Source organism: Hemicordylus capensis, chromosome 3 (genome assembly GCF_027244095.1).
Source record: "Hemicordylus capensis ecotype Gifberg chromosome 3, rHemCap1.1.pri, whole genome shotgun sequence".
Classification (NCBI taxonomy): domain Eukaryota; kingdom Metazoa; phylum Chordata; class Lepidosauria; order Squamata; family Cordylidae; genus Hemicordylus; species Hemicordylus capensis.
Window position 1 is genome coordinate 287,914,428 of NC_069659.1, and position 16,110 is coordinate 287,930,537.

The 16,110-nt window shown below is 47.1% G+C and overlaps 1 protein-coding gene across 2 annotated transcripts in view; it reads right to left on the reverse strand.

Annotated features, from left to right (window-relative positions):
• Positions 1-16,110, reverse strand: part of HPSE2 (heparanase 2 (inactive)) — a 218,611-nt gene that overhangs the window by 22,276 nt on the left and 180,225 nt on the right. For both annotated transcript variants that reach the window (XM_053305552.1, XM_053305553.1), the window contains exons 7-8: positions 13,412-13,505; positions 9,493-9,599 (exon numbers count right to left, since the gene is read on the reverse strand). In XM_053305552.1, coding sequence (XP_053161527.1) covers positions 9,493-9,599; positions 13,412-13,505 — 201 coding nt within the window. The remainder of the gene's footprint in view (positions 1-9,492; positions 9,600-13,411; positions 13,506-16,110) is intronic.

Below are 16,110 nucleotides of genomic sequence, written 5' to 3' on the forward strand. Positions count from 1 at the left end.
ATAGGAAGTAATTAATTATCAGGCAATTGACCATTAATGTTGCTGTCATTCTCAACAGTACATAATCAGAGGCAAAAACCATGAGGAGAAAATCTCTAATTAAAGTTGAGACCTTTGATGGATGGGACTTGCTTCACAGTGAACAGTACAGAAGTACTTGGCCATGAAGACTGGCATATTGGATAATACAGCACCCACCCGTAGCAGCCCAAGACACCTTTGCATCTGAGGCAGGCATAAAATGCTGCCCCTTTACATGCATCTCTTTCCCTCTCCCTCTCCCTCTCCAGCAGTGACAGTAGTGATAGTCACCACACCACTTTGTGTGTGCATAAATGCATGCAAGCAAGCACACAGGCAAGCAAGTGTGCGCGTACACACACACACACACACACACACACACACACACACACACACACACACACTCATACTCATTATCAGGGTGCCAACAGGGTAGTAAGATTCCTCTGCCAACCCAGCCTCCATCTGCCACACACTGCCACCCCCCTGCTATCAGAGCGGCTCAACAAAGAGCCACTCTTTCCCTTCTCCTCCTGACCTCCTCATATTCGCTTTATATTTACTGCCTACCACCAGCTGCTGAGTGCTCATGTCCTCCTCAACCTTCTCTGGTTTCTCCTGTTTGTGTCACTGGGCTTATTATGAAAAGGGAGGGATCAGGAGCAAGAAGAGGAAATTAAGAAGGGCAGTAGAGTCCTGGAAGAGATGCTCTACAAACATCCATTTCTTCTCCCGTGCCTTCCGCCTTTTCATATTGACATGCAAGGGAGGAGGCAGAGACGGTGGAGCAGAGAGGAGAGCTGGTCTTGTGGTAGCAAGTATGGCTTGTCCCCATAGCTAAGCAGGGTCTGCCCTGGTTGCATCTGAATGGGAGACTTGATGTGTGAGCACTGCAAGATATTCCCCTCAGGGGATGAAGCCACTCTGGGAAGAGCAGAAGGTTTCAAGGTCCCTCCCTGGCGTCTCCAACAAGATACGGCTGAGAGAGATTCCTGCCTGCAACCTTGGAGAAGCCGCTGCCAGTCTGTGAAGACAATACTGAGCTAGATAGACCAATGGTCTGACTCAGTATATGGCAGTTTCCTATGTTCCTATGTGCGTGCACCCTGCACCATTGTGGAGGCAGCAAAGAAGAGGAGGTCAAGAAGAGAAGTAGAAGAAGAGTGACTCTTTGCTGAGCTTCTCCAATGGCAAGGAGTGACAGAGGGAGACAGGTGAAGTGGCGGAAATGGCTGCGGGCATCGTGCAGTCCTGCTGGCAGCCCCCCAAATCTGCCACTTGAAGCGACCACCTCACATCACCTAATGGAAGGACTGCCCCTGTATAGAACTATATTAAGTGCCACACGGAACCACAGTTTTAATTCTGCTTCAAGTGAACTGTGGAAAAGCAGGAATTAAGGGCTTGAGCATGGAAGCAACCTTGAACTCTCAGTTCCTCTGTCTAGGCCTGACACTCTATCCACAACACCACACCAAGTTTCTTATCCTGCCAACATTCTGATAAGTCCCCCGCCCTTTCAGCAACAGAAACACAAGTGCTTTTCAAGAGAGAGATGTTAACGTGATACAATGTTGTGGAAATGTCTGGTGAAATCTACTTCTGGGAACACAGTTAATGCTATATACGTTTTCTCCCCTTCCATTAAAGGCTGTATTGGAATTACTGCACACATTTATATAGATCCCAGATCTTCAGTGATAGCCAAAAAGCCATTTCCATGAGTGGCTGTGATGGTCCCTGAGGTTACAGTGAAGCAAAGTTGTTGCACAGAGATAAAATGCAATTCCATTTGAGAGGTCATTTTATTTATTCACATTTTAGCTTGTAGGCTGCAGTCCTATGCTCTCTTATTCAGAAGTAAGCCCCACTAAATTTGGGAGTAAGCCCCACTGACTTGCTTCTGAGAAGTCATGCAGAGGAGTCAGCTGCATGCATAAGATAAAGGTACAGCAAGGCTGAAGTAAATCCAGCCAGCTGATGCATGACTGCAGCCATCTTGAAATTGCCTCCCCATCAAATAACAGAACGCAAGTTACCATGTCAAGGCTGTTCCATATGTTAGAATAAAAGTGCTCCCCCAATTTCTGCCCTGCCACTGATCAGCCACACCACAGAAGAGTATTCATATGTCTGAAAGAAGCATTAGGGGTGCAGACAGCGGGACAGCTTGAGGAACAATTCCTCACTTAAAACTTTTTGATGGAGAGAGGGAAGGTATTTTTGTGAGGGGGGATATCTTTTGAGAAATGAAGACATGGGTTATTAGGTTTGGTGGCAAAATGGGAAGTTCAGTAAAAGGAGAGAGGGTACTCCTCAAATGCTTGCAGGGCAGATCTGCACCCCTGCCCTCTGCTCCCTCACAGGAAAGGTGATGGGTCCAGGCTCCCAGGTACAGGACATCTGTTTATAACACATTTTGAGGGATGCAAGTGCTATGCAAACAACTAAAGGCAAGGTTTAGACAAGTAGATCAGCCGTGGAAATACCTTTTGTTGGAGTGTGTGAAGAAATCTTCAGTAATGTCATATTGTAAACTTCATTGTTTACAATACATAGACCTCTGGTGTATTAAAGAATAACAAATTTAATATGGCATGGGCTAAAGCCCATTTTATCAGATGCGTCTGGACTCTGGCTGTCCTGGTCCTGACCCAGACACCACACCTATTCGAACCAGACAATGAGAGCTCTGAGGATGAGGCACCTGGATGGACTCCAGACCCCTGCAAATGGCCATCATACCCATGTCTCGAGGGGCTGATCAGGGGCTCAACCTTGGAGCCATCTGTGCCAAACCAGGATGAAGGGGACTCACAGCAGGGGGTACATGAAGAGACACCGGTCCCTGAGGAGCCACCACCACACCCCGAGGACACACTTCTGCCCTCATTCTCTGCATGACTTGCCTCCATAGCTAAGCAGGGTCTGCCCTGGTTGCATATGGATGGGAGACTTGATGTGTGAGCACAGCAAGATATTCCCCCTCAGGGGATGAAGCCGCTCTGGGAAGAGCAGAAGGTTTCAAGTTCCCTCCCTGGCTTCTCCAAGATAGGGCTGAGAGAGATTCCTGCCTGCAACCTTGGAGAAGCCACTGCCAGTCTGTGAAGACAATACTGAGCTAGATAGACCAATGGTCTGACTCAGTATATGGCAGTTTCCTATGTTCCTATGACTCTCTGGCCCCTCAATCTGTGAGAAGGGAATCGCCCCCTTGCGGTAGGAGTTTATGCCTCAAAAAAAAAAAAGGCTACACTCTTAGGAAGCAAGGGGAGGAGACTCTAACTAGGATAATGGGACAGGGCTATGTAAGACCTCAGTTTGGCCTGAGCAGTTGCTGAAGCAACATTGTTGTGGAAGTGCTTGGTCTGATATCTATGCCCTGTTCTTGAATTCCTGGTTCCTGATCCTTGTACTGCCTGACCTTGCTTTTGACTGCTCCCATGTATTGTCCTTTGACTCTGACTCTCTGCCTGTTGACCACACCTCTTGCCTACTCCTGCGGATTGCCTTCTGGAAGCGGACCCTTGCTTGTGTGACCTTAACCTCGCTTGCCCCTATGGACTGACCACGTAATACTTGACCCTTGGCTTGGTGAGTTGGACTTGATCATTCCCAGTGCCAACAGACACACCTTTGCCTGATGAACACAACACTGGCCCATGCATGTTTAGGCCATGTTAGTCTTTGAGATCCACAGGACTCTCTGATTTTTACCGCAACAGACTAAGGACAAAATTACTTGTGACATAGAAGACTGGGGACCAGCTCTCCCAGTCTCTTAACTTTTACAATAAGCAGCTGTGGGAATGGAATGGGCCAGTTTGGATCGGGGCCTAGAACGGGGGAGTGGGGTTAATCTCTTCCCGCAAGCCATTTCCCTGACTAATATTAGCTTCAGAAAGAAAAATGGTCAGAGATACCCATTCTCCCCACACGTAGCTAATGGCAACTTCGTGGTGAGGTGATCTAAGTCTGGGAAACATAACGGGGCGCGGGGAGGTTAACTCTCCCCCAGTGCTAAAGGCCCAATATAGCCCCAACCAAAAACAGCTTTCCACAGCTGCTTTTAGTAAAAGTACATGGGAAATCTGATGACAGATCTTCAGTGTCATGTATAGTTTGGTCCTAATATGGCAAAGCCTCTGGAGTGAGTTCCCATGAATCTCCTCCAGTGTGTGATAATTTCTGAATACATCTTGGTCACTGAATACTTTTTGTTTTTATATGGGCTCTGCGGTTCAATACAAATATTCATTTCTATATAATATATGTACTATCCGTTCCTATTTGAGATGCTAAAACAGATGTGAAAACGTGGGTCCTTTAAGTGTAACAAGAGTTCCCAATTTTGAAATTAATACAGTTAGGCCACAGTTACAATGAAAACACTATTCAAGATGTGTCATAACTTTACCTGGCTCAACTAAGCAACAATTATTATAAATAATTTAAAGTGCAAAATGTTGTATTACACTTGTGCAAATATGGAATGACCCCAAACACAGTGTGAAAGCTAATACTAATTAAAATACCAAATTAAATTCTCGCCAGCATGCATAAATGAATTTGTTCAGGGAAGATGGGCCTCTGCTCTAATTTCTCTTGATGAAACTTACTCCAGCATATGAAACTTCACGCTCCCCATGGATTCTCCTTTTGTGGACTTAATAACATGAGCTCCATCCTCTGGAAATGCCCCATGCAATTTCCTTGACCCCACCCCCACCCCAATAATATATATGACAAACTGCCAAGACTGCCCTTCTCTCCACTTTGCAGACCTCTGGCTCATGACATCACCTTCCCTCCACAAAGAGGAAGAGATACTAATTTCCTAAGTGGGCAGTAAATGAGAGCTAGTATGAGATTAGCCTCCTGAGATCTGCAGTAAGGAGCTGCAATAAGGTGTGAGACCCTAAGAATTCATAGTTTCATAAGAGAAAGGAAAAAAAGTTCTGTTCCCAGTTCACCTAAGGGCATAATTGGATGAAATGACAGGAGATCTGGATCACCCAAGGTTTTGTTTTGTTTTTTAAGCTAAAAGCAATTCCAAGGGGAGGCCTGATTCAGACTGGGACTGTGGCATTGGAGGATGAGAGTTTAAGTTGTTTCCCAAGCACTGTTTTCTGCAACAAGACTTGCCCTCCCTCAAAAACTTCTGTTTGCAGAACATACAGATACTAACACAGATATCTCTGTGAGGTGTGGGGTGGATTTAACCCCCCTCCCCCCAGCACTGCTGTCTCAGTCTAAATCAGATCCCTCAAGCAGCATTTAGCTTTTAAAAAACAAATGATGGAAGATCTAGTCATGGATTTCCCATTGCCTCATTTAATTTGGCTCCATTATAACATGCCAGGAGCAAAAGCAAGTGGCAAGGAGGAGAGAGAGGGAGGAGGAAGGGAGAACTTCAGCCAGCCAGCACTGTGAGAAGGCTGCTGGAATGGAAACGATACCCCCAAAGCAAAATGCGAGCACCTTGTACTTTAAAATAAATATATAAATTCTGCACCATGATATTCTCAATTCTGCATCACAGAAAGCTGGAATCTGTGACCTACACAAATCAATTAATTAATTTGTATACCGCCTTCCATTAAGAACATAAGAACAGCCCTGCTGGATCAGGCCCAAGGTCCATCTAGTCCAGCATCTTGTTTCGCACAGTGGCCCACCAGATGCTGCTGGAAGCCACAGGCAGGAGTTGAGGACATGCCCTCTCTCCTGCTGTTACTCCCCTGCAACTGGTACTCAGAGGCATCCTGCCTTTGAGGCTGGAGGTGGCCCACAGCCCTCCGACTAGTAGGCGTTGATAGACCTCTCCTCCATGAAGTTATCCGAACCCTTCTTAAAGCCATCCAAGTTGTTGGTTGTCACCACATCTTGTGGCAGAGAATCCCACAAGTTGATTATGAGTTGTGTGAAAAAGTACCTCTGTTTTCTGGTCCTAAATTTCCTGGCAATCAATTTCATGGGATGACCCCTGGTTTTAGTGTTATATGAGAAGGAGAAGAATTTCTCTCTATCCACTTTCTCCACACCATGCACGATTTTATAGACCTCTATCATGTCTCCCCGCAGTCATCTTTTTTTTTGTAATTATTCAAATAAATTATACAAATAAAGCAGATCTGCATATCAGTGCTTACTTTAAATAATTCATGCTGATTCGTTATTTATTGGGAGGAGTAAGGAGCTATGTGGGCCACAGAAATCCTTATTCTGACCACTGGAAAATGTAATGAATCACTTTTCTGGCATCAGAGATTCCAGCAGTGCCCACATATTTTAAAGCCTACCACTGGCATTCATAAAGGCTTGTTTGCGTGTTTTTGTTTCTCAGCAAACTGAATTTGGTGCCAAATGTCACATTGCAAAGTTTTGTAACACTTGTATAGAATGGTGAAGAACACTTTGTTCTGAGTGACCCTTGCCCATAGCAGAGCGAGGCTATGAAGAACTGAAGTGATTTCCACTTGGGAGAAGAATGGCCATGCAATATGATAACATCACAAAGATGGAAAAGGACCTCAATGAATCTCCTTCCCTGGCAGAATTTCCTTAGACCTTGTAAACTAGCTAGACAGTTTCTCCTTACACATGTTTCTCCAGGGAAAAGAAATTCCACAGCTTCTGGGCAGCTTGTTTCATTGTGCAACTGGTCTTACAGCCTGAACATTTCTGTCTTTTCCTTGTTGTTCTCTGGTAAACAGATGCTCTTGGTGGAAATTTCTGATTAAGAATTTACATAACATTTTCAATGTACAAAGTGTTTTGCAACTTTTATTCTTCAAGTAGAGCAGAGAAGCAGTGACTTATCCAAGTCAGCTGTGCATTTAAGTGCCAATCTAGATGTTGGAGGTGCATGAATGGAACGCCCAACATATTTTTCTTTCTTTAAAAAAAAAAAAAGCCATGGAGGGATGAGGTTTTCCCCTCTGGGCTAATAGTAGCTTAGGAGGTGCAATTGGCATTGGGGAATTGGTGCAGGGGGAAAGGGTTAAGCTCCCCACCCATGATATGGCTGCAATCCACATTGTCCCCTCCATGGGTGTTTTTTTGGAGGGGAAATGTCAAGTGTTCCAGTTATGGAACTCCCACATCATCACACCATACTTTGCTCTCACTCATCTGTGAGTCCCTGGCTGAGGAATAAAATGGAGCCCAGATCTTCTGTACGAGTTCAACACGCTACACAATGGGCTGTAGTTTAGCTTGTAAAACCCTATCTATGGCACTTTTCATATCATATGCTACAACAGTGTCACTACTGTCCGTTAAGTATGCTTCTGTACTGCCTGTGTTTCATAGGAACATAGGAAGCTGACATATACTGAGTCAGACCATTGGTCTATCTAGCTCAGTATTGTCTTCACAGACTGGCAGCGGCTTCTCCAAGGTTTCAGGCAAGAATCTCTCCCAGCTCTATCTTGGAGAAGCCAGGGAGGGAACTTGAAACCTTCTGCTCTTCCCAGAGCAGCTCCATCCCCTGAGGGGAATATCTTACAGTGCTCACACATCAAGTCTCCCATTCATATGCAACCAGGGCGGACCCAGCTTAGATAAGGGGACAAGTCATGCTTGCTACCACAAGACCAGCTCTCCTCTCCAAACATACACACGAGATTGTGTGTATTTTGACATCATAGTCCCTGCACTGTCAGCTAGGTGCCGTTCACATTTCCGATGCCTTGTTTCAAATTTCATCCTTGTGTTTTAGTCCCACAATGCTCCAATGTGTGTTACAAAAAAATAGCTGTATTTTCCTGTTGTAGGAGGGTTGCACAAGCTATTTACGTTTTCAAAACAATCCTGCCAATCCGAAGCATTATACAGCTGAATAACATGTAATCTGGAAAACGCCCATGTTTACCCATAAGGATGTTCCATTAAGTAGCATAAAAGGACAAAGATCAACCTTTAAATACTGTACAGAAAGTTTAATTGGTACAAAACTTAGCCACTCGATGCTGGCAGGAGAAAGAGAGATGGTTAGAACATGTTACACTTTTCATACAATGATGATGATGGCTGATTACACATGAGTAGGTCCACTGAAATTAATGGAATTAGTTAGTTATGACTAACATGTCCATTAATTTCAGAGACTACTCAAAGAGGTTTACATAACAATTAGCTGGGCCGGGCACAGAGCATCTGCATCTCCAGCCGGCCCACCCACCACCGCTGCCTGTTTCTCCCCCCTACCCCCGCTGGTGTGCCTGGCATTCTGGCCAGTTGGCCCGCTTCTTCTCCCCTCCCTTTTCGCCCCACCCAGCACTTTCTGGCTGGCGGGCTGGCTGGAAAGCTGGCTGGCTACCTCCTCCTGCCCACCCACTCCAGGTAGTGGCTGCCTTCTCCTGGCGGACCGGCTGGCCCACTGCCGCCTCCTCCTCGTGGCCGGGCTGGCATTCATAAAGGCTTGCCTCCTCCTCCTCTTCCTCCTCGTGGCCGGGCTGGTCCACCACCACTGCCACCTCCTCTCTCTCACCAGTGCTTTCTGGCTGGTGGGCCGGACGGAAAGCCGGCCTGCCACCTCCTCCTGCCCGCCCACTCCAGGTAGCGGTTGCCTTTTCCCGGCAGCCGAGCTGGCCCGCTGCCTCCTCTTCCTCCTCCTTTTCTATTCCAGAAAGCATTTCGAAGAACAACATAATTGATCTCTGCTGTGTTTTTATTACTTCACACTGGTTTTCGTGGCTGACATGATCCACAGCATCTCGAAGACAAAAGACTGCATGTTTGGGGCTGCTGAGAACTCAGCATTTGTAAGAATGGGAGGCAGTGCAAGCAGTATTCCCACAGTTTCCCCCATTCACAACACTGGGGGGAACTGCAGAAGTACTGCTTGTGCTACCACTCTGTTTTTACCAGCACTGGGGCTGCCTTGCAATTCTGCAGCAGCTCCAATGTGCAGTGTTCCTTCAGAATGCAATGGATCATGTCAGCCACCACTGCTGCATTTTGATTTTATTTTTTTGTTATTTTTGTTGTTATTATTTTACATGTTGTACGTGGCTTTGATAATCATGTTAAAAGTGGCGTATAAATTGTGGACAATAAAATAAACGGGATGTAGTACACGGAGACACTAAGCATCTTTGCTTCACTGCTTCTTTGCTTCATATCACTCTCTCCCAACTCTTGTTTTTCGACGCAAAGTGGGGATATGGGGAGTGAGTTACATGCATTTGCATGTAATGTCTCTAGTTCAGCCCTTACTTCCTAGCAAATGTTCACAGGAGACAGATCTTCCAGTGAATGTCATTCATCTCAGTTAGCGGAGGACACAAAAGCCACCCACAAAGCAAGTTGGATCAGAACCCAGTTAACTCAGTCACTAAACCAGCTCCAAAGCATGTTTGCATTTAGAGTTGCTCTTAGGCAAGAAGGCAGTCTGTTCTCCCTTCAGGATTTCTTTTGACAAGCCCCCTGTCTCCATATCACCACAGTACCCCCAGGCTGACTCACAGGAAGCTGGCAGCACAGGAATCCGAGAGATTGGTGATGCCTCCTTCAGAAGTGGCTCCGATGCCCTCCAGCCAAATCCTTTTTCCAGGCACGTGTGCATTGACAACCTATTGCCAAAAGAAAAGGGCAGGAACAGTCAATAATCTTCCAGGGGCAAGAAGTACCCACAAAAAATATATACATTGGGACAGGTAAGCACAATGGGACTGCCTAATTTTGCATTCCTAGTGTGACCACAGGATGTAGAAAACATAGTGAAGCTATTCACACGAGCAGCCCAGCCTGGTTTCAGCTGCTTGTGTGGAGGGTCAGGATTGCAGGCAATCCTGGCACTGCCTCCCCTGCAAGCCCAGGAATTTATTCCAGGCTTTCACCTGAGTTAAGGGGCCCTTTACCCCTGGTTCAGGGTCACGAGTATGCTCAGGCTACACACAGAACGAGCATACACAGCCTCCTGAGGGAATCCGCCAATGCACTGTGCTCACTGTGCAGTGCATTGTGGGATTCCTGGAGGCCGGGAAAACAAGTCCCGGCCTCCAGAGATCCATGCTCCTTGGGAAAGACCTCGTGGTAAAAAGAACCTTCCCGTCACAACCCATTTGCAGACATTAGTCCTCCCCACTTTTTGTACCACACCACTTCCTGTATAATCCCTTTGCCAGCTTCCAATCTGTCCCACTCCTTAAGTGTCCATCTTCCAGTACTAATCCCTTTGTCTTTGTTCTTGTGCCCCATGCAGAACGCTGTACAATGAGTTGACCAAGAAACTTCTCCATCTTTTCTCCACACTCGTAAGTTGGGGGCAGAGGTGCACCTGGACCTTAATTTGGGAGCCTGGACCTAAAGGCCTTTGGTGGGGCCCCCTCCCCTGCAAATTAAGCATCATCATGTTTGGCTGAGCCACCACACCACCCTGGACAGACTAAAGATGATTTGGGGGTCCCCAGGGCCCTGGACTTTGGCTCAGGACTTCTGAGGGTGTTCATTTCTTCAAAGTCCAATCCGCTTATGGAGCAGAAACCATGTACACAATTAACTGACTTAGGAAACATCCCCTATACAAGCCAGCCTCATACTGGGGGGGGGGGGGGGAGAGGTAATATTTCTTTATTCCTTTACTTTCCTCCAAGTTACATCACAGTAGGCTGGCATGCCATGTGTTCAGAGGACCACCCTGCCAACATTCCCATGACTGAGACACCTTTCAGCTCTCTCACAGCAGAGGATGCATAGCTGGATTCTGCAGTAGAACAGTCAAGGTACACACGGGGAGTGGGGACCTGGCCTTGTGGGGTGGGGACCAGGTGAGCCAGGCAGTCGCTCAAGGCACCTACCTTACGGGTGCTGAGCTGAACTACTAGGCTTTACAATCCTACACAACAAGCCACACAACTTGGCAACACTGACAAACGAATCATGGTGGGGGGACGGTATTTGCCAACAGCACTCTTTGCCCAGGGTTCAACTTATCCTAGACTCAGTCTTGCATGCAAATTGCCACCACTCTCCAGTTTAAAAAGCCAACATTTTTAATCCTCATTTATTTTTATTTATTTATTTACATTTTTAAAATATCCCCCTCTTCACCCAAGGAGCCCAGAGCAGTGTACTACATACTTAGGTTTCTCCTCACAACAACCCTGTGAAGTAGGTTAGGCTGAGAGAGAAGTGACTGGCCCAGAGTCACCCAGCAAGTAACATGGCTGAATGGGGATTTGAACTTGGTTCTCCCCGGTCCTAGCCCAGCACTCTAACCACGACACCACGCTGGCTCTCATTTATGTGTACGCACACTGAAGGCTTCCCATTTCCTAGCACTGCATCCAGAGGACTGCTTCACACACTGTATTTTTAACGTGTACACAAACATACAAGAAGATGTCCATACAAAAGATGCATTTTCCACTGCATTTATGATAAAAGTACAAGTAATTGAGATTGGCTGCAGGTCCTCACTGTGTGGACATAAATGCACAGAACTCAAACACCAGCAACAGCCAAGTGAGAAAACAAAATCCTGCTTCTGTAGTGTAATGATCAGAGGGCAGCTGACCAGTGGATGTGGATGTACAGGACCTGGTTCCTCAGGGCAGGATTGCAGCATTTCAGCAGCTGACAAGTCACTGAGTAGGAACTATATATGAGTAGCAACTATGAAGCACATAGTTGTCACAGGGACAAAGGCTCTGGACATAGGGTAATGCAGGGGCATAGCATGGTTGTAGTGGGCCCAGAGACAAGATTTTAAAACGCACCCCCCCTCACTGAAGCTCAGCTCATGAAGTAAAGAAATCTTAAATGAGGCTGAATAGTGGTAACAAAAAGCAGAGTAAAATTATATACATATCCTATGTGCCACAACAGAACATCATCCTAAATTATTTTTAAAATGGTTTTGTAAATTGTGGACAATGCAAGTTATTTAATGGTACTAGAGAAAGACATGCTGTTCTGGTAGCTCCAGGTCTTAACACTCACATCCATTTCAGAGGATGAATACAACTGAAGGAAGCCCGGGCGGGTGCATGGCTGGGGGAGTCAGTCATGTGACTTGCCTCTGGGGGTCCCCCAAGGCAGTGGGCCCCCAGACAACTGTCTCCCCTTGCCCTATTGTAGTTACGCCCCTGGGGTAACAGCAGGCTAGTTTAGGAGCAGCCAGTACTTTCCCACAAGGCCCTGACTGCAAGACCAAGCTGGCCCTGGTACTCGCAGGTTCCTGAGCACTTGAAGTGGTGACATGGAGATACACGCATGGCATCAGATATCCCAGCCTAGGAAATGCCCTAGTAACCCGAGGCAAGCTTTGGCAGCACAGACATGCCAAGACAGGATGGCACCAGAAAACAAAAGGGCATCAGTGAGCACACGGGCATGAAGGATGCCAGCTCACAGCCCCTTCGGACTCTGCTCCGGTAAGCCGACACAGTGCCTGGAAGGCCTGGCCATTGGCCAGGCCCTTTCATTCCACACTGAAGGCAGCATCTTGAAGCAATAAAATGAGGGGAGAGGAGAGAAAGGGGCTCATCGCTTTAATTAGTGACACTTAGCCTAATATTTGTGCTTGAGTCTATGGGGTCCTTGGGCTCTCTAATGAATAACTGATCTGCCCTGCAGCTGAAAACGTTGCCCCAAGTCAAGACACAAAGCTGAATTCTCATAAGACCTGCTCCTTTTGGGGAATCAAAACATTTCTAGTCAATAAGGGATCAAACATTCCAGCCAGGTGTTCTGTGTGGTCTTTACAGCCTCATGGGAAGCACAGCTAAGAATGTTAAGCTCCACAGGAAAGACTTAGATTTCTCATAATGTACAATGGCCCAGGGATTGCCTCCATCTCACTCCTCTTCATCCTCCTTTCTCTAGACCTATCTTTTATTTCACTTCCTATTCCAGGGGTGGTCAACCTGAGGCTCTCTTCAGCTGCCGTTGGACTACAGTTCCAATCATCCCCAGCATCAACAACCACTGTAACCAAGGATGATGGAAGTTGTAATCCAACCACAGCTGGAGAATTTCCAGTTGGCCACCCCCACCTATCCTATTGAGCCTTTTGTGTAGGTGCCAGGTGTTCCACAGACTGCCAGATCTTCTGGCTCTTCCACAGCCCCTCTCATGCCACCGAAGCCTTTCCCAATGCCCCCACAGAGATAGGGCTCAGGACATTTTTAGCCATCAGTGCCCGCACGGCATTTCCTGAGTATCCCCATGCCTACTCTCCCAGCCATTCTTGGCCTGACCAGAAAGCTGAGATCCTGCAAGGCCCAGAAGCAGCCAGGTGAGTCCTGAAGAAAACCCCTGTGAGGCCTGTCTAGCACTGAGCATCAACAGCCCAGGTTCTGCACTGTGGACCAACTGCAGGCTCCCCACCCTTGGAGACATGCTGCCCCTCTTGCCCCAGCCATCCCTCTCACTCACTCACTTTCTGGATTTTCCTGATCTGGTCAGAGAGTGTGTCTAACAGGCGCGTTTTCAGGAAGTCCGTCACCTTGGCCACTCGGCCATCAAGGTAGTAACTGGAATGAAAATGAGAAGGCAACAGTCAGAGAGGGGCTGCAGCTATGTGCTCTCCCTCGCCCTGGCTAAGGACCGCGCCTCTGATGCCCACATCTGGGGCTCCCCACAAGTTGCTCTCTGCTCTAGCAAGGTCAGCTGCTATTGGTGACCTTTATCTTTCCCTACTGCTCTCTTCTCTGTGCCTTCTGCCACAGGTGATCCCCTATACCTAACACCCCACCCCCATTTCTGTCTCTTTCAAAAGGTCCCTCCCCAACCCGTCACTTCAACAAAGTATTTCCTGAATTACTTTAGCCTTACCTTGCTTGTTCCTCTACTTCCACTTACACTACTCATCGTTTGACAGTTCTAAATCACACCTGCCTCCCATCTTGTCAGTCTAGCAAAGACTGTAAGCCCTCTGGACAGACTACAATATTTCTGTACAGTGCCAAGCACCACAGCAGACACCAGGGCCAGCCGGTTCACTAGGCAGACATAGGCAGTTGACTAGGGCACCAATTCTTAGGGGCATGGGCTCTCAAGGAGATTGGTTGACTCTGAGGATTGCAGGGCCTGAACTGCTATGGGGAGGGAGCAGGGGCATAGCTATAATTGAGCGAAAGGGTTCAAAGAACACGGGCCCCCAGCTCCTGAGGGCCCTCCAGATCCATCTCTCCCTATTTTCTTCATTATCTCCCTCACTCTGGGGGGCTGCCAGAGAGAGGGATGAACACGGGCCCCCTCTCCCATAGCTACGCCCCTGGGAGGGAGGGATTAATACTTTTCTCTTTTCCTCTGAATCCCCAATCCAGTGCAGACTAGACATTCACTGGTTATCCAGGTCTGCCAGTCATTCAACCAGGTAAATGAGCAGCCTACATGACTCAAGTTAAAGCCAGGCTCTGCACTTCCTGGCTAGTGGGAGGCACCAAAATCAAACTTCGCCAGGGCTCCAAAAACCCTAAGGCTGACCCTGGCTGACATTAAAGAAATACTGAATAATAATGGGGGTGTGGGGGGTATTAATGCTTTAAAAAGGTAACTCAGCAGACTCTGGCAGCTATCACAATCTCCAGACTTGCCCATCCAGTCAGGCCCTCCTGTTCAAATCTGTAGATTAACTGATGGGCCAAGAAAGTATAAATGCACTGTTATGACTAACATCACCTCCCTGTTCAGGAACAGAAGCAGACTGATGGAAGAAGAGGCAAGGAACAACACCATGGAGACAGCGAGAAAAGACCCCTGAACCAATGTTTCAGAAGACATGCCATGACTGCACATGAATCCCCATCATTAATGCTTCCCATTAGCTGGTCTGAATTTCCCAAAGGAAGAGTGGGATTTTTTTTTTTTTTTAAATGAATTAGTCAGTACATTACAGAGAGGGAAACTAGGACTTAATGCAGAGGCCATATTGTCAGCAGAGGCGTATCTAGGGAAAACAGCGCCTAGGGCAAGCACTGAAATTGCACCCCCTGTCCAAACATCTGACACACATCTTTCAGATAACTTTATCATAATATTAGTTGAAAAATACAAGTCAAGCTCATTCATCTTTTAATATTTCAAAAACTATTTAGCAGTGGACGTAGCCAGACCAAAAAATGCTCGAAAACTACAAATTTCAGTATGCTGGGGCTCATGAAATACCCAAATACTATTTGGAGGTGTACTTGGAAAACTAAACAGAAGTGCCTGTCTAATTCTTTACTATGCATTGTAGCATCATTACATAAGTTTTAAAAATAAATGGAGAGTATGGCTTTTCCCAGATACTCTGAAAATAATTAAAGGATATGCAGAGTAAACTGTGTCACTGCTTGGAATATATTCTAGTATTTCAAAAAGACAGTTAAAATGAGAGAAAGAGAAAGCAAGAAACTCCCAGTGGCCTTAATACTAGGAGTGTGCACGGAACCGGTCCGGGGCCATGTAAGAGGCCTCTGGACCGGTTTGGAATTGGGCCAGTCCGGCGGGGGGGGAAGTGTGGCTTTAAGGGTGGGGGTAGTACTTACCCCTCCCGCCACTTTTCCTCCTCCGGCACTGCACTTTGGCGCAAAATTTTTGGGGCGGCAGAGTTCCTCCCTGACGTCCCTGCCCCCATCGTTGTCTGGAATAAGGATAAATTGCCGCCACACATGCACCCGTTGCGGTGCATGCCTCCCCGCTGTGCACATGCTACATATGTCACATGCAACGTGTGATGTGTGCGGCGCGCAGGCACAGCAGCGACAACAAGCACATGCGCGCCGCAGTGGGCACATCCGTGGCGGCAACTTCTCCTTATTCCAGACAACGATGGAGGCAGGGGCGGCAGGGAGGAACTCTGCCACCCCAAAAACTTTGCACCAAAGTGCAGCGCTGGAGGGGGGAAAGCAGCAGGAGAGGTAAGTACTACACACCCGCCCTTAAAGCCACACTCCCCCCAGTGCCGGACCGCGCCTCCGTGGTTTCGTGCACATCCCTACTTAATACTAAGGATTTCACACTGATTCAAAGACAAACTCACCATTAATAGCCATATTATTAAGGCATCACATTTAACTCACTTATCACAAGAAGCAAAGTAAGAGCAAATGAATATAATGCTAGCTCATAAGCTTCAGCTCAGTGTTCACA